This window comes from Melanotaenia boesemani, chromosome 11, assembly GCF_017639745.1.
Source record: "Melanotaenia boesemani isolate fMelBoe1 chromosome 11, fMelBoe1.pri, whole genome shotgun sequence".
NCBI lineage: Eukaryota > Metazoa > Chordata > Actinopteri > Atheriniformes > Melanotaeniidae > Melanotaenia > Melanotaenia boesemani.
The window spans coordinates 19,604,097-19,625,149 of record NC_055692.1 but is presented as its reverse complement, the minus strand read 5'-3'; the positions used below and the strand labels follow the sequence as shown (position 1 = coordinate 19,625,149).

At 36.2% G+C, this 21,053-nt stretch overlaps 2 protein-coding genes across 3 annotated transcripts; both read right to left on the bottom strand.

Moving 5' to 3' along the window:
• Window positions 1-1,216: 1,216 nt before the first annotated feature.
• Window positions 1,217-17,237, bottom strand: morc2 (MORC family CW-type zinc finger 2). 2 transcript variants are annotated; one of them, XM_041999858.1, is made up of 28 exons: window positions 17,151-17,237; window positions 16,388-16,542; window positions 13,749-13,802; window positions 13,598-13,632; window positions 13,445-13,513; window positions 13,234-13,324; window positions 13,016-13,124; window positions 12,411-12,570; window positions 12,179-12,290; window positions 11,901-12,026; window positions 10,171-10,250; window positions 10,007-10,089; window positions 8,578-8,663; window positions 7,990-8,130; window positions 7,754-7,908; window positions 7,342-7,470; window positions 7,140-7,245; window positions 6,883-7,015; window positions 6,660-6,743; window positions 5,928-6,176; window positions 5,585-5,833; window positions 3,764-3,883; window positions 3,412-3,469; window positions 3,190-3,328; window positions 2,932-3,099; window positions 2,735-2,828; window positions 2,345-2,533; window positions 1,217-2,223 (listed from the first exon to the last, which is right to left on the bottom strand). In XM_041999858.1, exons 2-28 carry the CDS (start codon window positions 16,453-16,455, stop codon window positions 2,155-2,157), a joined length of 3,156 nt encoding a protein of 1,051 aa, XP_041855792.1. In that variant the 5' UTR covers window positions 16,456-16,542; window positions 17,151-17,237; the 3' UTR covers window positions 1,217-2,154. The 2 variants fall into 2 exon arrangements, with proteins under 2 accessions (XP_041855792.1, XP_041855793.1); XM_041999859.1 differs by lacking the exon at window positions 3,764-3,883.
• A 566-nt stretch (window positions 17,238-17,803) lies between these two features.
• zgc:158398 (uncharacterized protein LOC568894 homolog) lies at window positions 17,804-21,013 on the bottom strand. The gene is made up of 7 exons (XM_042000696.1): window positions 20,892-21,013; window positions 20,243-20,435; window positions 19,829-20,099; window positions 19,634-19,733; window positions 19,330-19,471; window positions 19,049-19,189; window positions 17,804-18,918 (listed from the first exon to the last, which is right to left on the bottom strand). The coding sequence occupies exons 2-7, from the start codon at window positions 20,402-20,404 to the stop codon at window positions 18,898-18,900; spliced, it is 837 nt and encodes a 278-aa protein (XP_041856630.1). The 5' UTR covers window positions 20,405-20,435; window positions 20,892-21,013; the 3' UTR covers window positions 17,804-18,897.
• Window positions 21,014-21,053: the final 40 nt, after the last annotated feature.

Below are 21,053 nucleotides of genomic sequence, written 5' to 3'. Positions count from 1 at the left end.
CCATTTATTTGACCTATCTCTTCGTCTCTTCGCTCTACGACTACTACTATAAACACAAAAATAACTAACTAAATAAAAATTACATTAGTGCAAATATATGAAATTGTTCATTGTCTATTTTCAATTATAGAATTTTGTGTGTTCCTGATTGAATTTTGGTTCTCCACAGGAGGCTATCAGTTGATGACTCAAGAAAATCATATCAATATGAATACCAAAGTAATGATATTTAAATTAACAGCACAATCTGAACAATGAATCGGTGGTACATTGAATGATTGTGCTAAATAATCAGAATTGTAAATATTTCTGAAGGCACCAAACACAAAAAAATGGAAAAAAGTGTAAAGCTCACTTTCAAGCAACCAAATGGCCTGGCTTTGAAGCTTGAATTAAAGACCGTTTACCCATGACTAACAGACATGTATTTATTTATAGGAAACCTACCAGAGATAAACTAACAGTTTAAAATACTTCCTCAATACAAGGATTATTAATGTACGTGAAGCAGCCAATAGTTGGTGGGTTACACACAAAGAATCTTTAAAATCCTCTGCACCTTCATCAAGCAGTGCTTGTTTTGTCAGGGAACTTTAGCTGAGACTTCCTTAAACACACTCCAAAGATTATTAAAGATGATCATTAGATGTTCTCACGAGTGGTTTCTTAGACAAATAATGCATGGTACCTCCAAAGAAAGTTCCATAAACATAAAAAAATACATAAATAACTGTATCCTTCCGGGAAGCATTACAATAAACATCTTGAAGGTGAAGGGGACTGGGTTTGTTGTCTGCAAATTAGATGAAAGAACATTAAATAAACCTGAGAGGAACCCATCATCAGGATTGAGTGTTAGATATAAGATCATTTTTGTACACATGGTGGGGTGATAGGGCAAGGTGTTACCTCAACAGCTTTGTGTCCTGTTTCTAAAAGCTTGAGACAAACTACTCAGGGACATAACTCATTTAAAAACAAGTGGCCGATAATGCAGAAATACATAGTCTAAGATGTAAAAAAAAAAAAAACAAAAAAAAAAAAACTCACAGTACTGACTTAAACTAAAAATTTGAATGCTGTAAACATCAACATGAATTTCATTTTTTAAAAACCTCAAACCATGTGCAAACTAAGCCAGTGCAGAAAAAAATGCTTTTTAGACACTTTAAATTTACCACAAACAATATTTTTTAATTTACCAAGAACACACATGTTAAAGTAAACGGTGAATGAACCTGTTTTATTGTTTAAATAAAGAACTGTCAAAAATACAGAATTCTTTTATCTGATCAAGACAAGACTGAGCGCATGCAGTGGTGGATAAAACGTTTCCATAACATGTTTAAAAATCTCTGAAAAAAGAAGTACACAGGCACTGTATATGTCTGAACATAGAATTTTGTACTGAACTAAACTTTGTTTTCGTAAAAAAAAAAAAAACAAACAAAAAAAAAAAACACTCACAAAACCGTTGAATCTCAGGCGTAGACAGTATTTGAAAGGATATACTGATAAAACCCAGTATGTGTATGTAGAATCTAACACAGCTGTAAAAGGACAACTTGGTTCACTGACCAGGATGGAGAAAGATAAAAGTGAGACTGATGTTTTTTTTTTTTAAGTACACAAATAAAACTTAGTTTAATAATAAAAAAAAAAAAAAAAAAAAAAAAAAAAAAAAAAACCAAAACAAACAAACCACTTAAACCCAAGTACTGAGACAGTGTATGTTGTCACTTGCAGTAGGTAATACTTACCTTATGGAGGACCAAAATGAAGAACAGATATTACCCTGTCACATAAGCAGACTATATAAAAATGGTATACTGGTACATTAAATCTACACAAACCTTTCCAAAGTTCAATTGGGATAGCATGTTTTAAACGTAGATAAACATTTAGTCTATGAGTAGGTGCAATATATAAAAAGGGATAAAAGGAAAACCACAGGTCAGGAGGCTAATCAACCACATAGAAATAAATCAAACTTATGATTTAACAAGAGGAGGGATGAAGAAATGAAAAAATTCCCAAAGTCACAGCCAATTGTACATAAGCACGGGTCCTTGGAAAGTTATCAGCAAGTGACAGCTGGACAAAATCAAGTCTATTTATGTCTTCCTCCACTTTTGTTAAAGTTCTCCATATTTTCTAATCACCCTTGGTGAGGAGGTCTTCTATGTAGGCATCGAGTTCATCATCTGTGTTTATATCGATGTCCTATAAGTGTCAAAAGATAAACATTACTTTGCATTATCTTGCACACACAAGACTGATGATGTTTTTTCCTGGAGATTATCACTGTACAAAGTAATGTGCAGTAAAGATTAAGAAGCCTTACCTCCTGTACTTTCTGCAGAAGCGCTACAATGTTTGTTCGCAGTTTCTGCAGTTTCTCATCTGCCTCCTTCAGTTTGAGCTCATTGTTGTTACTCTTTTCCTCCACAGCTTTGGCCCTAGCATCAGCTCTGCTCTGGTATGAATTACATAACGACTGAAGACCAGACTCATACTGCTGGAAATACTCTTTCTAAATGGAGAATGGAAAGCAAATGATAAAAGTTATAAATAATATAAATAACTGCAGTTATGCCAAATGAAAATAAATAGGTATCTCTGGAATGTGTAGTGTTAAACAACATTTCCTTGTAGATAGTTTTCCTTGCTCTACTCATTTGCGTGATCTATATTTTATTTCTTTAGGCTGTGGATCAATAACGCATTATCTCACCAAAGGAAAGGCCACCAACTCCTCAGCTGTCATGCCGTTTACATCATCCTTTGGAATGCGAAAAGCAGGCGGGAAGAAGTAGCGCAGCATCGTCCTGGAACATGAACATTGTGAATGCAGCAGCGCTAAAAGACTTCAGTGAGGAATGATTCTGAAACTACTGAGCTAACAATACACATTTATTATAACCAGCTCACCTCAACATGGTGACCAGACTGTCTGTCACCTCTCGACTGGTTCCAGGTTGAGTGGTGTCTGGCTCCATAGGTGCTGGACCTTTTTCAGTCTCCTGTTGGGTGTCGGGTGTCTGAGAGATTGGAGATGGTGGCCGCATCAGCCGAACTTCATCACTACCCTTAAACACCCTTGTGAGACACATACATACATGTGCAGGACATTCATTATCTGCTAAGCAAAGCTGTTGAGAATACAACCAGACAGATTGAGTATCTTACCATCGGTCTTTGGGGGTACATCTTGGGACATAATCAAATTTAACTTTCCAGCGAACACTCTGTTTATTTGTTTCCACAGCAATAACTTTGCCAGTGTACCACTCCTTATTGACACGAACTTCAACCAGCACACCCTTATCTATAGGGAAAAAAAACATACATTGTTAGAAAATGCCTTATTTTTTGCTCAAGACAATTAGTTATAGCAGTACATCATCTCACCTTTCTGAGCATTTTTAGTGTCACTTTCCAGCTCCTTCTGTGGAGCTTTCTCAGGTACCTGCCAAAAAAAAAAGTATTACCACCACAGAAATAGCAGAACAGTTTTACGGAGAAGAGAGCGATAAAATCATCCATATGCCTTTAAATAAAAGAGGTAAAGGTCCCAAAGTGGTAAGTTATTGGGTGGCATGCTCGCTTCAAAAGGAAGTTTAAAGAGAGGAATATTAGAAAAGAAAATGTTAATCAGGCAATACACCCATGAGCTGAAAGATGAGCTGTCTTGATTGTTAAAATTTGTGTGAGTAGCATCCCAGATTAATTTGACAGTAGTAGAGGGACCCTGTAAAGCTACCTTTTCTTTAGCCCCTTGCTGTTGCGTGGAAATAGGTTTAAGAACAGAGGTTGGTGTGGTCAGCTGCTGACGTGCAGGAGAAGAAATCCCTTTCTTCTCAGGCTGAGATTGTGTTTTAACCTGCAAGGTTAACATCAGATTGGTTCTGGCTGGAGTTTCAGATGGAGGCTGGATCCTTCAAACATGCAGTGCTTGCTGCAGTTCTATAAAACTGCAATTAAGTTTGGTCTAAGCAATACAAGTGCATGCAATCATAAATACAATCAGTAGGAGAGATTCTGCTGCTGAACTAATGTTCTGTTAAGGATGAATATTTAGTTCAAGCTACCATCATCAGGTACATGACAAATGAGTGAAAATGAAAATTATGCTACAGCTTTTTCCACTTAAATATTCAAAGTTATTCCCAGATCCTTCTTTTTCTTTCCTCAAAACTTCATAATACTTCAAGTTTCATATGAGAACAGAATTTCAGGAAGTGAATAACAGAATTGAAAACACCGTAAAGAAAATAAAAATAACCCATAAAAAAGCAGTTTGTTTATAGCATGTTAAAGCCTAACAAATCTCTAGGTTCGGAAAAGGTCAACCAACGCACACGTAATTAAATGTTTGGTGGTGGGTAGAGGGAAATGGCAGGGGCTGCACTACGCACTTAAATTATAGAAAATTCAATTTATTATATAATTTCTGCGAGACTTGCGTTATTATATAGATAATATTGCCTCAACTCAACAAAACGTAAACAAACTCTTCTTCATACTGGCAATATAAGCTTTAATTATATATTTAGTATTAAGTAGGTTCTAGGGTTAAACAATATCTCAAAGATCTTTAAATATATCCAGACTTTGTCACTCATGATATAGAATGAGGGAATATCGCTTACATCGATAGCTCATTTTGAGTTAAAAGCTTATCTTTTTACATTTTGCACAACTATATTTTTGTTATGTACACTGTATAGTATTTTTCATTCATCTAGTTTTAAGAGCATAGAACCCCCGCGGCTCATTAACAAGATATTGTCATTTCTGGAAGGATCACATTCCCCTTCCGATGGCAGAAATAGGTAAAAATAATCATATTTCCTCTGTTCTTTACATAAAATTTATATTAAAAAAAAAATACAAAACTCACTAGCGGAATGAAAACTATGTCCGTGCAGAAGGAAAGGCAAAGAGGACCAGAGAAGATGTAGTGTGCATACCAGGCTACTGGGCAGTGAAAGTTTGCAATGCAAAATAAATTAGGATCTTTTAAGATCTTCTGAGATTGTATTTAAAGGATAGGACATGTCATATTGTACTGAGTGTGACTATGGGAAGTTTCTTGAGTATAGCCTAATGTAAAAAAACAATGTCAGACTACAAAAAATTGTCAATGTGTGCAGGACTCCAGATAAGGAACAGACGTTAAATAGCAATAACTTTACACAAGACCTGAATCACTGTCTGTGTTTGTGTTTAAGTTAAAACTAGCACAACAAGCATGCCAAACCAAACACTAGTGTTACATTGTCTGTTTTCTGCAACTGCTGTCTGCTCAGAGTGAGAACAGCAAGGAAAATGCTCAACAGCAAAGACATCTTCTCATCACCGTTATAATCCATCTATGCAAACTCTCTGTGAGGAAAGCTTAAGCTCGTAAAAAACCTTGAAGCATTGTGTTCTTGTTTTCTTACCCTGTATTCACCATCTTCTGTTGTTTTTAACTACATTTAACAGATGTGGGTTTGAAATGCTAAATATGCAACATACTGCTTTTCACCCCATGCCAAGAAGAATCTGTTTATATGTGGCAACTACTGTGTGTGTTTACCTCATCTAACTTGCCACGCTTGAGAGGTGGGACCTTTTCCACCACTTTACCACGGTTACTAGCAGCTGTGGCCATCTTGGATTTCTTTGTCTGTGGTTCTTCTTCACTCTCCTCACTGTCTTCCACCTCTTCTTCTTCTTCTTCCTCTTCTTCTTCTTCCTCCTCTTCTTCCTCACTGTCCTCCTGCTCAATTATTCTCTTGCGCTGTCCAGCAGCTGCTGGCCTGACAGGTGATGCTTTGGTCGAGCCCTAAGTAAGGATGACAGTTTTGATGATTATATATCATATTAGATTTTAACTTGATGAATGCTTTTACTTTGAGTACCTCGTGCCTTTAACTTACTCGTGCGGTGCGGCTTGGTGGAGGAGTTTTTGCGGTAGCTTTGGGTACAGGCTTTGCTGAAGAGGGAGAAGACTTCGCTGCAGCTCTGGATCTGGATGGTTCAACTTTAGGAGGTGGTGGGGGCACAGGGGTTCGAGTGGTGCGCTGAGATGCTGTACGTGCTGACGGAGCATTTGTAGCATTTTTTAGGTGAGCTGGGAGTGGTGGGGAGCGTGGGCGAGTTATGGACCTTTCAGAGGATCTAGTTGTCTAAATAAGCATCACAACAAAGAAAGAATTTAATTGGAGCAACAATACCTTATCAGGGAGTCTCTTTTGTCCTGACTTTATGTGTAAATTATATAAACTTCTAATAATTGTAAATTACTAATGAGAAAAGAACAAGAAAAAGTAAATTCAGAATGGAACGTTTTCTTCCATGTGCCAACTGTGCATTTGTTCTTTAATGCAATTAAGGGACACACCAATTTTTCTCTTGTGTTATTCATGACAGTGTGTTGTAATTTTAAATACATGTGATTTTTTTTCTGTCCAATGTAAAATGATTTTCTCTTTAAGAGGAAATATTTGCTTCTATTAAGAAAAACATAATTTAAAATGTTTTATTGATTTTTCTCTTTCTAAAATGACTGCAATAGCTTTTTTGTTATTACCTGTATTTCTAATGAAATAATCCAAGATTCAACAAAGAATTTGAAAAAATGCAAGCAGCAAAAAGTCTCCAGTTTGTACCTGAGAGGTGCTCTCTGTGGGTTTCATGCTGACTTCCAGGGGCAGCTTTTTGATGTCTGCTGCAGATTTGATCGTGCTGGTTTTCTGATGGAAAGAAATAAAATATTAATATTTCTATTTATTTATTCCAAACAAAAAAATAACACAAATTAATCAACAGAATACAAATGTTCAAATACAAATTGAGAAAAAAAAAAGTAATGGCAAGAAAAGGATGGGACACCTGCATGGCATCTAGTTTCTCCTGCTGCAGTTTGATTTTTTCTACAAGATCCTTTTGTTTCTCTTCAGCTGTCAATTTGTCTTTCTTTAAAACACCACATGGCAAATTCTGTTTCTGTTCTGGAGCATCGCACCTTTAGACACAAATGGCAAAGTTAGGTACACAGTAAAATTCCACAATAAGAGAAATTTATAGAAAATGGTAACAAAACTGGCACACAGAGCAACATCTCCAGTAAAGCAGCATTGTGTTTGTACCTGTCCTGGTTACTGTCAGGGTTCATGAGACACACCCAACTGTCTGGGTAACGTTTATCCACTGCATCCATCTGGAAGGGGAGTGTTCTCCACTTCAAACATTTATCTGAAAATGAAATGCATAGCCAAAGTTTGTTGTAATATGTCACTTTTTAAAAAAATGCAATAAGAATGTCCATATGTGCACAGAGGGATAATTTACCACACTGGATAGTGAGTGGTATCTCCATTGCACGACGTCGCTTGTATCTCAACTCTGATGATGGCGGAGCAGACCAGCTGGCAGAAAGATATCCAAACTCGTCCCAAAACTTGACTATGCCTTTTTGGGCTGCAAAACAAACACACTACATAAACACATTATACAGCAACAACTTCATTGTTAAAAAGAAAGAGAGGTGAGTTGAAGTCGGTATTTTAACATAAAAAGTAGTCCACCTGTTAACACACCTGCAGAAAGCTGAAGGTTTGCAAACAATAAAGTTAAACTTGCCATCTCATGATTAATTTTTGCTCAATTTTCAAGTGCATTATGTGCCCCAATAACTTAGCAAACGCTCACAGAAAGATTCTGTTTCAAGCCACTTGAGAACACAGAAGACAAGAAAACTTACCAATGTTGGTATCCTTCCAATACTGAGCTAAATGTTCCCCCATTGATTTCAGTAAATGTCGATACTCTTTAGCATCTGCAAAGTCTTGTTTGTTGTGAGTAGGCTCTAGAACCAAATATGGGACATCTACAACTCCAACCACACCACCACACGCCCTTAAACACACAAAACATATTAATAAAAGTTTAGAATTAAGAATTATGTTGCTATTCAGTCGTTTTGGACATTTTACTTACATGCCACCCTCCAGCTGAGGCCCTGTCTTCTCATACATCTTAATGAGACGAGAACAGTTGTACACAAACATCCCGTCAAGATCCCTCTGTTTAATATTCACTCCAAAAATAAAATTTAGGTCCTTCGGTTCCTTTAATGCTCTGATGAAGAAGAAATTAGAGATAGAAAAAAACAAAACAATTATTTAAAATGTTTTGTTTAGCTGATCTTTCATATCGTAACATAAAATTATTATTATTAATAGTTATGAAATTATTGAGACATAATAATTGTAATTTATCTTAAAAATGTTAATTTACACACTATTTTGATTAGTGTTCAGTTCAGTTTCTGAAATCAAATGTTTTACAATAAATGTAGACTGACCATCTATCCATGTCTATCATCACTGAGCAAAGCTGCTCTGAAAGTGTCAAATGCAACTTTGATTTAATTTGTTTTACAAATTAAAAAAGTCATCTAAACGCAGCATCAAATGATATTGATATAAATGCTATTTATCTTGTTTGAGAAAAAACAAAATCAACACTATAACTCCTATCCCGACAGTAAATGCATATCAAAACAGTTTCTGTAGTTTAACATACTTCTGTTTGGCTTCAAGATTCCTTTTTCTCATGTCAGCCTCTCTTCGCAGCATCATGGCTGAATCCTGCACTTTTCTCAGAATTGCCTAAAGTAACAAGAACAAAAACAACAAACAGGGTGGTTATGAGTTTGTCAAAAAGCGAATGGTTTAGTTTTGCTAGAAACTAGAGAGCCAAGTATAACCTACATTTATAACAACATTAAATAAACTCTATATGGGCATTATAGCAACTAATATTATAAAGAGAGGACTATTTTATGTTTCTAACCTTCCACTAGTCTCACATCTTTGGACTAGCTTATTGATAGTCAAAGGACTTTAAAAGACGCCCGTCAGTTTACAAACTACATCCTGGTTCTGAAACAAAACACTGCTGTTGCCTTATGAAGTTCTCACATTATTGGTCTAGCTTCTGTTCCCAGAGTCTAAACTAAATACAAAGAATATTTTTCTGAGGCAGATATAAACTTAGGTTCAGCTCCAACTCTTTGCTGTGATAAACATCTAAAGTAAATAAATCTTTAACTTTGTTATTATGTACATGTTGATTCTGTAAGCTATAGGGCATAAAGTGTAAAACAAGCAGTCAACACTACAGCCTAGAAATTCTGCCACAAAATGGATATCCAGTCTGAGGGGGGAAAAAAGATCCATACAGTCAGAACGTGTCAGACCTGATGAGCAGGAAAAAGCTTTATCTGACAGTAGCAGTTAGTCGGTCTTGCCAAGATGACAGTGGCAACTGATTAGAGCTGAGGAAAGCAGGTGGAGACAGATGACACTAATTTGCATATTCATGTATCTGTACATATTACTATGCATATTAACCACCTCCTAGCCTGACACGACTCCATTCAGGAATTGGTGTTTCAAATGAGATGTCTTTTTTTTTTTTTGCCCCTCATTCTCTGAGTTTCTGGCAAACATAAAGCAAGCAAACAAACAAAAAAATTACTTCTGCAAAAAAAGGATGTCATGATTATAGATTTTCTCTGTATGATTATTGTCAACAAAGTAATAACAATTGTATGATTATCAGGACTATCTCTGAGCTTGGGAAGGAGGGAATGAACACAGAATACACAGACAGACATTCAGAGACAATAGAAGTCTTTCATTCAGACATGTAAAATTTTAGGCGCACCAGCGTGACCAACAAAAAGATAGTCGCACTCAACAAATTTTTGGTCACATATGGAGCTAAAATGGACGCACTCTAGAGCCCTGATATGTATTCTAACATCCATGCACAAGTAATTACTCAGGATGCATGTGGGACTGCACTGCAAACCCAACTGTAACAATTTCCACTTGTGATCTGATCAATTAGGACAAATATTAGTAACAAATGTCTATAGGTTTTTAAAACCTTATCAAAGTAGTCCTTTGCATTTGAAAAAGTAGGAAGAACAGCTTCTTTGTCCTACCCTTGAATCTTTTGACAGGTCCTCTCCTAATTTGGCCTCCATAACTATACGCTTGCTCTCTGCCTCTCTGGCCTTCTCCTCCGCTGGAAAACAGAACATCATGAAGTCAAGATGAGATAAAACTAAAGCAAAAGTTGAATTAATAGAATATATGTTTGACTCACCAATCTTTGCAAGGTGATCTGCTTTTTTCACTTCTTGTTCAGCACGGGTTTTGAAGCGAGTTGATGTGTATTTATAAACTCTTAAGAAACACAAACAAATAAAAAAAAAAACAGAAAAAAAAACAACATATCAATAAAGGTCTAATAACTGGGAAAAGAAGTTACATACTAGGGCTGTGCATCTTCGATTCAATTCAATGACTATCTTGTCAACGATTCGATTCAACAATGCATCACTATGTGTTACATCCTCAATTTTCTTTATCATTACACATTGCTACTTTCTTCATCATTGAATACAAGCAGTCAGCTAATTAAGAACTCCCTGAAATCAATCTGAATGTCCTGACATTGACAAACAAGGTTTCCTCCAGGATGTTTTTAAACTGTGGGGGAGGGCTTTGCAACCCCCTTGAAAAATATGTATTGCAACTTTATAAATTATTTCTTTACAGCAAACATAATATAACCTTATCAAATGGCCACTTTGCAACCAGACAGAGTATTTGATTTTGTCGTTTTAAATTGTTTTTTATTTTTTTCTTTATGCACCATTGTACTTCTGTTTTTGATTGTGTTACCCATGTTGTCTCAATATTCATATTTTTACCTGGACATTTATTTGTGAATTAAATATTGTAAATATTATTTTTTTTATCTTTATCTATACAGATAATTGGGCCGCTGGTTCTGACGGTGCCACCAGTCCCCTACATTGTCCAAACTCATGGTCTCTCAGGATGTCACTAAAGGTGGCTTGGATATATATAATACTTATATAATGAACGGCTGAATGAGGTGCTGAGAAAGTATGAAAACGTTTACATCGTTTTTGGAATTTAAAGACACGGACACCATCCCTTGCACAACCCCACCCTGCAACGGATGAAGTTTCTCATCAAAAAAGGAAATAAACGGGTCAATTGCTCATTGCACATAAAGGCACATTTGTTGATGGACAGTTGTTTTAATCCCTTTAGTACGTTTGTGCATGCTTATCGCTAGCTTGCCAATGGTATTTTCCACAGATGTTAGCCTTAAGCTAACTAGTCGGTTTTATACATTTTGATGTGTAGTGTTGTGTGATTTCACTGAGACAATGAATGTATTTCCCGTGAGATATTGATGCATTTTCTGTTTGTTTGCTTAGTTTTACAGTTGTTGTAAGTAAATGTTTCAAAACGGATTCAGCATCGGATCTTTTTTGGGAGACCGTTATCCATCTGCCAAGCTGTTGCAGCAGGCTAGATCAGTGGTTCCCAACCTTTTTTCCTTGAGCACCCCTTTCATGCAAATACTAAAAAGTCATGGACCCCCTGCCCTACCTCGTGCTGAAACCATGCTTGGTTTTATGCTTTCAAAAAATGAGATTCTAACCATAAATAATGCATTCTGGCTGAGTCATGTCCTTCTATAAAGCCAAAGTTAAGGTAACATATAGCCTTACTTCTTTTTCTTAAAACAGGGACAATATGTGGACATCAATCACAATGGCTCTGAATGTTCAAAGCCTCAGGAACCCCCGTGGTTTTTGGGGAAGCCCAGGTTGGGAACCACAGGGCTAGATCATGTTATACAACACAAGAAATGGCAGAATATTTACAAACTTATGATCCACTGTTTTGTTGCTGCTTCGATGCAGAACCGGCCACGGACGCATTGTGATGCATTGTACAAACGATTAAATTCAACTCCCCTATTGCGTACGCTGCACATGGATATTATATTACCTTGGCTTATAAAGACAGCAGGAGAGTCTTTTAGTCCTGACTTTATGACCCTGGATGAAAATCCTCATGCGAGGGTCAATGTACAAAACAGCAGTATAAGCCCTGAAGGACCTCCGCTCTGGCTTCCTGTGAAAGGTACATACAACATTGAGGGCATTTCCAAGCAATGTAATCTGGGTTAATAAATTAGACACTAAATATAATTGTGTTCACCACAGATTGTAGTCACTGTTAAACGATTTCATGTTATTTTGCAAATCACAAATAATTAAACTCACACTCCTTCAAGAGGTGTCCCAGCCATCAGTATGTCCTGATGATCTGTCTCTACATCCAGCTCTGGTTCGCCGTTGTCCATCAGCTTTAGATTATAGATGATCACAAGCGTGCCTTTAATTAAAATACAACATAAAGGTATATAATTAATAAATATAAATCACGTCATAACCCAGAAGTTAATATCATAGAACTTATTAAATGAATGCTCATAAAAACATCAGTCTTGCTCACCGCTGCTGCTTTCTATTTTTTTGAACTGCTCCATCAGTTGCTGCTCGCTTTTAAAAGGTGAATACTTGAAGATGAGTTCTGTCTCTATCGCATACTTCTCAGGATCAGAAGTCAGGGGCTCCCTGGTTTTCAGATCCCAGGAGGGGAGAGGCACAATAACCTGTAAGGACACAAACACAAAACCTTTAGGCACAATGCCATGAAAAGTTGAAGTTCCACATTTTGAGGAGGCATTTTAATATTAACTTAAATACTGATTGTCATTAATTTCTTACTCAACATAGTTTGCATTTTACTTGCTGCATATCCCAAATGACAGTGCTACGATAGAAGAAGCATTAAAAAAACTGACAGCCCTGCTGCAGAGCCATTATTTGATTTGTCTTTTCTATGGTACTGTAATAAAATGGAGGCGATAAATGGTTGAGGAGCAAAGGGGATAACAAGTGGTATGTCTGGATAAAACTGAAACAAAAACTGTATGCAAAATTCTGTTCGCGAGCCATGCTACACTAAACCTGGTTATAAGTTCAGGGGTTAATCAGAATCTCGAGGGGGGTATTACACACCATGCTCAAACATTTTAGAAAACAGTAAACTCTCACCTCATCGAGTCCCTCCTCTTCATGGAAAGTTCTTGACAGGAAAAGGCAAGTCAGTGCATTATCCTTTTTTGTGAACAGGATAAAGTCTTTCCCAATTCGCATTGAGCCCCTGCAGGATAAATTAGTAAAAAAAGTAATTAAATATTATGTAAAACTGTTTACACACTATGGTGCCAACTGCAAAATCTCATCACACAAAGACTGGATCAACGACTTACGATTTCAACCCATTTCCATACTGGCCAATCTGTGTGGATTCTGGAGACCGTTTGTTTGATTTTCCAAACTGGATCACGTGTGTTGCCTCATCTAATAAAAGAAATATGGTTTACACCCAAAATACATACCATACATTACGGAAATCATCATTATCAATCTACACAAAGCACCTTTCAATATAGCAAATAACACCAGTTTAACCACACTTACTAGGGTCCATCCCAATACCATCATCCAGAAAACAGAGCATAAAACCACCACGCAGTTCTGGCTTTTTTTCTGTAAATATAACACATAGGCAGGAGAAAGATTAAGTGTAAGAACGGCTTCAGTGTGGTAACTTGTGAATTATTCTTAACATACCTGTGTAGATATCTATTCGTGTAGCACTGGCATCCCTGGGGAAGAAATAAACCAAAAGTTAAGACTTTCTACTTACAAGTAAAATGTTACGAAGATTTTCCAGCATGATTTGTCAATGAGTATAGGCACCGTCACATTTCATTGTTGATACCTTGAATTGTCCACAAGCTCTGCTAAGGCTCCAAACAGGAACTCATGGGTTGTCCTGAAAATAAACAAATAATTATTTTAAGACAATTAACAGGACAAGCTGTTAAAGCAAAAAATTATCTTCACTTCACTAACCAGTGTTTCCCAAACAATTACCTTCATGTGGCCCACCCAGGTATATTAAACAACCACTAAAGCATATCTGGCAACCCACTCACATAATAATTTTTACTATCCAAAATAATACTCTTTTGGGGCAACAGGCCCAGAAGAATAAGAACAGAAGTGACAGGATAATGCACAACATCCATCTATCAATTTAATGTACCATTTTTTTGTCAATTAAGGTTTTGCCTTGGACAGGTTGCCAGTCTATTCCAGGGCCAACATAGAAACAACCACTCACACTAACAACTAGGGAAAATTTGGAGATATCAGTTGGCTTAAAAACTAAATCATATATATAATTATTTATATATACATACAAGCTCTAATGGATATATTTCATGAACTCATTCTGCATTAACATATTTTGGTAGACATAAATCTGAATAATACTCATAATTTCTAACCACAAGACCAGAAAGGTCCCTCTGTATATCAATGAGGTTGATTGGGGAATTCAGCCTCATATATCCCATCCGCGAATCAGATGTTGGATTCAGGCTGGTCCCAATCCTAGTTTGAATATTAACAAAATATCACTACAATGACTTCTCACGTCATTAAATGTGAACATAACTAAGATAAAAGTGCATAACATCTCTCAAAGTGAAGCAAAAGGTAACATTTTTCTTGAAATTATAACAACCACTCTTATAACAAGTTACAATTTCAGCTGATTAAAATCCTGCAGGAGGCCCTGGGTGTGTTTTACATAAATAATTAATGTGTTAGTATGAAAAGTTGACATGTTGTGTACTGTTTTAAGGAAACTGACTTTCAAAGGGCTTTGCTGTTATGTCTCACTTGATGTACCGACAAATTTCATGCAAAGAACCCAAAAAAAGTATGCACACAGTTGTGCTTTTGGTAACTTTCAAGGGTATGTCTAAACAAGTTAATGAGGTTCATTAGTTTTATTGGGGCATGTGTATAAATGACTAAATGCTGTTACTTAAACAGATTTACATATTCAAAAAAAGAAAAAAAAAAAAACCCACATTATTGTTGCATATGCCAAGTCTGAATAGAAACACTGTCCAAGTTTATGTGTTATTACTGGGTTACCATAATGTCACTTCAATGTCCTTTTCTGTGTTGGTGTCATGAAATTAGGCAAGGCAAGTTTATTTGTATAGAACATTTCATGTACAGGACACTTCAAAGTGCTTTACATACAACATAAAAGCATTACAGAGGGGTGCAGAAAGCAATAACAAGCACATTAAAACAAACTTTAAAATAAATGAAAGAAATTAAATAAAAACAGAAAAAAAACTACAATAAAATTGATAAATAGCAAGAAATAAAGTTCCAGTATGAGGAATAACAGTTGTTTTGATAATATGCAGCAAATAGAAAAGTTTTTAACCCTGATTTAAAACTGCTGAGAGTTTCAGCAAGCCTGCAGTTTTCTGGAAGTTTGTTCCACATTTTAGGAGCATAAAAGCAAAACGATGCCTCTAACGTTTAGATCTGACTTGGAACAGAAAGTAGATTTGACCCTGATGACCTGAGGGATCTGGTTGGTTCATAACAAACCAGAATTCAATTCCTTGACAACAGGAAGCTTGTGTAAAAAATCTGATGACTTGAGTTATATGATCTACTTTCTTGGTCTTAGTGAGAACTCGAGTGGCAGCGTTCTGGACTAATTGCTGCTGTCTGATGGACTTTTCAGGGAGCCCTGTGACGACATCATTACAGTAGTCCAGTCTACTGTAGATAAATGAATGGACAAGTTTTTCTAAATCCTGCTAAGTCATTAGCCATGTAATAGATATGTTCTTTAAGTGATAATATTAAGTGATTTCACAACTGTCTTAATATAATGGCAAAAATTCAGGTCTGAGTCTACGACAATTCCCAGATTTCTGGCTTGGTTGTTAGTTTTGAACTGTTTGAATTTGAAACTTTTGTCATGACATGACACCACTATGACAATGATTAAAGGTGTTATGTGCACTAGTGCATTTTAATTTGCATCCTGGTTCTGCACTTGTGTAGTATATAGGTAGTCTATAAAAATAGCTAATACATCCTGCAAACATGATGTCAAATAGTGCATACAAATTAGGCATTAGTTTTGAGGAACTGCATAGCCCCATAAAATGGTAATGACTGTTAAATTAGTTGTTCTTCTCTATTTTGAATTCGTAGCCAGGTTAAACAGTTTTAAACTTGATCTACTTAAAGACCTGTGTAGCCTGATTAAGCTCTGATATAGGAACTGTTAACAGTGTTCTGTCTACCTATAAAAGTATTGTTGAGCATTGCTCGGATGTCAACTTTTTATCCAACTCTGTACCTTACAGAAGATGTGCACAGGCTGATATGTGTTATCTACAATATGTGCTATCTTTGTCAAGATGGGGATCTGTACTTTGAGACCAATTTCAATACTTATTGAATTTAACTGAGTGCAATGTGATAGAAGCTCCTCTGCAAAACATTAATAATGGGAAAGTTGGTACTTACGAATTAGTGTGCAGGTACTCAAAGGTAAGCTGAGCCCTGCTCAGGTTGCTGTAGCTTGAATAGGCCATGGCCCCCCAAAGTTACTGCCTATTCCCTTCCTTGCCTCCTATTTGTCGTCTTCTTGATCCAACGACCTCTAGGCTAGAGTCATTATCCTACAAGCAAAAGAGACAATAAATAAAACCAACACAAATACTGTGTGTTTTTACCTGCACAGTTCTAAACTTTATTGGTCGACAATCGGTAGAAGAATTGACATTGTCTCATGCAACCTAAAACACTCAAAATCTTATTATGCAACACCCTCAGGTGAAGGAACAACCCATGTACCACGTGGGGGGGCCTCCGAGAGAACAACAAAATGTTGTGACTGTAGCTAAGAGCGTCTTTAGACGCAATGTTCGCTGCTGAGCCATTAATGTTAGATTTTTGTTAGTCAGTTACTAGTCTGGCTGGATTACTGTAGACTAATTTCTTACAATTTTTACATAATACTATATGATGAAAACACACTTTACACATTGTGCAGCAAATGTTACTAATGCTCAGCGTTAGGCTAGTAGCTAACCTATATTAGCGTCTTCCAGAATGTTTGAGGTAACGTCTGCTAGCTAGCTTCAAACTGTGGAAACGTTAAGCTAACGTTAGCGAAGTCAATACGTTTTTGCATTTTTTTGTAGGCTTGTATTATGTGACAACAAATTTAGAATTGCCTTGCACAAGTATAATTATTCCAAGAAATGATAAATACTTTGTAACCTACGTTTTCTATTCCTTGCCATGAAATAACCATACAGGCCTTGATCAATCCAATCTTTTCGACGTCGATAGAAGAATCCCCTGCTCCCCAAATCCCGCCCCTGCTTCCCTACTGTAAGCCAATAGAAACTCACCATAAAAACATTGTAAACACTGATTGGATGAGAGTTTTTGCTACGTAGAACGCTGTACATACCAGTGCACCGGGGGTCTGACAGTGCACCAGTTAATGGTGGCGCCAAAATATGGACCAAAATCTATAGAGCCTTTCCTGCTTATTCACATACAAAAAACACGAGGCACACAAACACCACCACCTTTGTTAATCCATTTCCAATATTTAATTTGAACATTAAATTAACTAATATTTTCTGAAATGAGAACCACACGTCATCATTGTTAACTTTCACATCCAAGCTCCGACAAAAAGCATGACCAGTTTCTGGCAAAAAGTACCAACATATCAATCCATAATTAATAGATAAAATAAATCACTGCCAAAATTAACTAACATATTAAAATATATAATTCGGTTTAACTATAAAATAATATTGCCTACATACAGTCGTCCTGGGGATTCTTGTAGCTGGTTAATATATCAATTGTTAACATTTCCAATATTGTGTGTGCATTCAGTATGGAATCAAGCAACATGACTGCATACATATATCTTTATTCAAATGGGAGATCTAAAAATTAAACATGAATTTACAAAGGATCTAATTCAATGATTACACTGTATTTAAAATTACAATAGAAATGAAAACATTTTTTGAGGTTCCTAAAGCAAGGAAACCATGTCTAAGAAAATGTGATTGCAGTCATATTTCTGGTTGCATAAATCAATTCATAATATTTGTAGTTTTTAATTTGACCTACCTTAGTTATAAGTTAATTTTACATTACTAATTCAAAAGTTCATTTTAATGTATCAAAACAAATTTAATTAATCTTTAAAGAAGAGACATTTAAATGTATCAACAATGTTAACTCCAATTATTCATTCAGGTAGACATAAGAATAATAAAGTTGTAGATTATTGATACTGAATCTGGTGAGAAATAAAATAAAGAAATAAAGTAAAATAAATTAAAAAGGTAGAAGTATTTTATTAATCCCAAATGGAAAATTGAAAAATTCCAAAGGAAATTTGTAAAAGCTGACTATCAAAATTGTTCAGTCCATTCAAACACATTTAGACCCATAAAATTTCAAAAGAAATTTTCTTACATTCAATATTATTATTATTTTTCCCGTTTATTGAGACTTACTTGGAGAGGTGAGGTAAACAGGCACTGCACATGATAGACAATGATGCAGGCATTACCTAAATAGTTAAATCTTGGGAATATGGTCCCATTACAGTTACATATATTGCACATTCATTAAGTTGGGAAACGTGTCCTGCAATGTTGATTTAATAGGGACTCAAATGTGCTGGTTTGGCAGCTTCTGTAAATCAAATTTGGAAATAGCTAAAGGTTATATTAATACTTGGTATCCAAATGAAACCAACCAAACTTGATGTAACCCTGATTATAATACAGGGTTAATTTATCATGATTTAGAGTTTTTCACCAGAGGGAAAAAAGACATCGTATCACTGTTTTCACAAAGCAAACAGCACTCCCCTCAACATGTAAAGATGTGTCTTTTGTATACCCTGTGGGATGCTAGCTGACAAGTAATATTGTACTTTGTCTTCTTTCATTCACTTGCTGATTTCTTCATCCTTGAAGGATGAAAATTATTCAGCTGTCAATCAAGGGCTCCTGTAAATATAACAGAGGTCAAACTGGGCTAAACAGTCAGTACAATTTTCAACATGCTATACAACAATAATAAAGACAAAAAGACTAATTCAACACTGTTTGTGTTATAGTAGATTTGAAAAAGACCTACATTTTGGAGGTCCAGTTCCTTCCAGGGATGGTGCTGTGTGAGCGAATGTGGCCGACTTGCAGCTAAACAGAGCATCAAACAAACTACAAGCAGACACATGCTGACTTCCAGCACATGTTGTGCTGCCACACTTTGCTCCTCCTGAAATATAAAAAGGCACAGAATGAATGAATTAGACCACAGATGACTAAATATTTAAAAAAAAATTAATCAAATACAATAAAAACAGTATTTCTATCTTTTTTGAGCAAGTAATATAGTTCAGATGGGATACACTGTACCGGTGTTAACATCACAGTAAGTTCAGGGTCATTCTTGGAGTGAAGACTGTAGCAGGTTTGTGATGCTGACGGCTGCTGATTGCGTGCTTCTACATGGATGGTTGAAATATTTCTCCCTGATGCAGGGCACTCTGGTGGAAGTCTATTTTATACAAACACACACATTCATAAAGAATCTGTCCAAATGCCACATAAAAAATATAAAATTGTTGTTTTACATGCTTTCTTTTTAAGTTACTAGATTGTCAATTGTTTAAATGAAATAAGCTTTGAAACACAGACTTTAAAGTGTGAATGGACTTACAGATTCATGGGCAGGAGGTGTGTTGCAGCCCTTATGGAGAGGCAAGTGTGGCTGCTGTTTCCAGGCACAATCTCCAGTGTCAAATTAAAATGGTCTTTGTCTGGGAAGTTAAATACAGCAATGGGTATTAAACACAGCAAGAATATATTAAACATAATTCTACTTTATAGGTTGGTTTTCCATTGCAAAACCTACCTTCAAGATAAAGTTGACTTGCTTTTAAAGTAGTGAATAAACCAACATCTTTCAGCAAGCCATTTGGTGAGCTGGTAGTCACAGTCAGGGGAACCCTGAGATGCAAAACAGTGATAGAAGTAGAACTCTTTGTTGAGTTAACGGAAGTCATTTGATCCTTCCCCTGCTCCATCAAAAGTGGAGAATTGGAGGAAACCTCTGCAAATGAACTTGCATTTTCTTTCACACACAGCTGGAATTGAGATAAGGAGGAGAAGAGATGGTTCCAGTCCTACAAGAAGAATATAAAACGTGAATCTTAGATAAAAGTATGCATACATTGAGCCACATTCCTGCAAAACATTATGTTTTCCTATGTACACCAACCTCCTAAGAATAGTGTATGGTGAAACATGAATTTAAACAAGTCATTACCTTTTCCACGTCAGGGTTAGGCAGAATGTGAGTACTGCTGTAAATGTTGAGGCAGATGAATGAGATAGCCAGACTCAACAGACACAGGAAAAAGGTTGCTCCTGGAGGATTATGGGATACATATTCTCTAAGGTTTGAGACTGGCTGCCAGAAACCCATCATCAGACTTCCACATACAACTTGATGCGGCAAACTGTAAAAAGAAGAGTTACTACTCTTAAAGGAGTTGTGATAACCTTTTTTCTATCACAATGTCTTTGGTAGACGAATTGGAGCTTCTTAAGTTTGTTGAGCAATTAGTTAGATAGCCAATTAAACTGTTCAATCCAACCAAGGCTATTCAGTTGCAAGCTAGTCCCCTCATTCTGGTACTGAATATCACTCCACAGGTTCTGAATGACAGTATTAGATATACGGTTATTATTCCTCAGGTATTAGTAAAATGACAACGTCAGTGATCAAAAGTGGAATTCAAACCAAACTACTAAATTATAAACAATCACAAAAAGTTATGCTGCTGATGCCATTCTGTCCGAAGAAAACAGTTGTATCTTGTCAGATAACATTACTAACTTTCCAAGTGAATGGGCTCCTTACATTACAGCGCAATGTTGCTAACTTATTAGCCAGATAAGAGATATTTTCGTACCTTTAAAAATTTTTTTGAGATAACGTAATCAGGTTTCCCGAAAGCCAGTTTCTTCAAGGAAAGTAATCGAACGTTCGTCATTTCAGTAACAGCAACGCTTGGCTAGCACGACAACTTTGTCACTTTACGACAATGCACAGCCATGACGCAAATCACGTGACT

Coding starts and splice junctions, on each gene's coding strand:
- morc2 (XM_041999858.1), bottom strand. CDS start 16,455: ATGGCCTATTCAAGCTACAGCAACCTGAGCAGGGCTCAGCTTACCTTT. Junction 8,664..10,006: donor ACCTGTCAAAAGATTCAAGG/GTAGGACAAAGA, acceptor TTGTTACTTTAG/GCAATTCTGAGAAAAGTGCA. Junction 2,534..2,734: donor AGTTGGTGGCCTTTCCTTTG/GTGAGATAATGC, acceptor TTCTCCATTTAG/AAAGAGTATTTCCAGCAGTA.
- zgc:158398 (XM_042000696.1), bottom strand. CDS start 20,404: ATGATGGGTTTCTGGCAGCCAGTCTCAAACCTTAGAGAATATGTATCC. Junction 20,100..20,242: donor CTAACCCTGACGTGGAAAAG/GTAATGACTTGT, acceptor TTCTTCTTGTAG/GACTGGAACCATCTCTTCTC. Junction 19,190..19,329: donor TTACTGTGATGTTAACACCG/GTACAGTGTATC, acceptor TTTATATTTCAG/GAGGAGCAAAGTGTGGCAGC.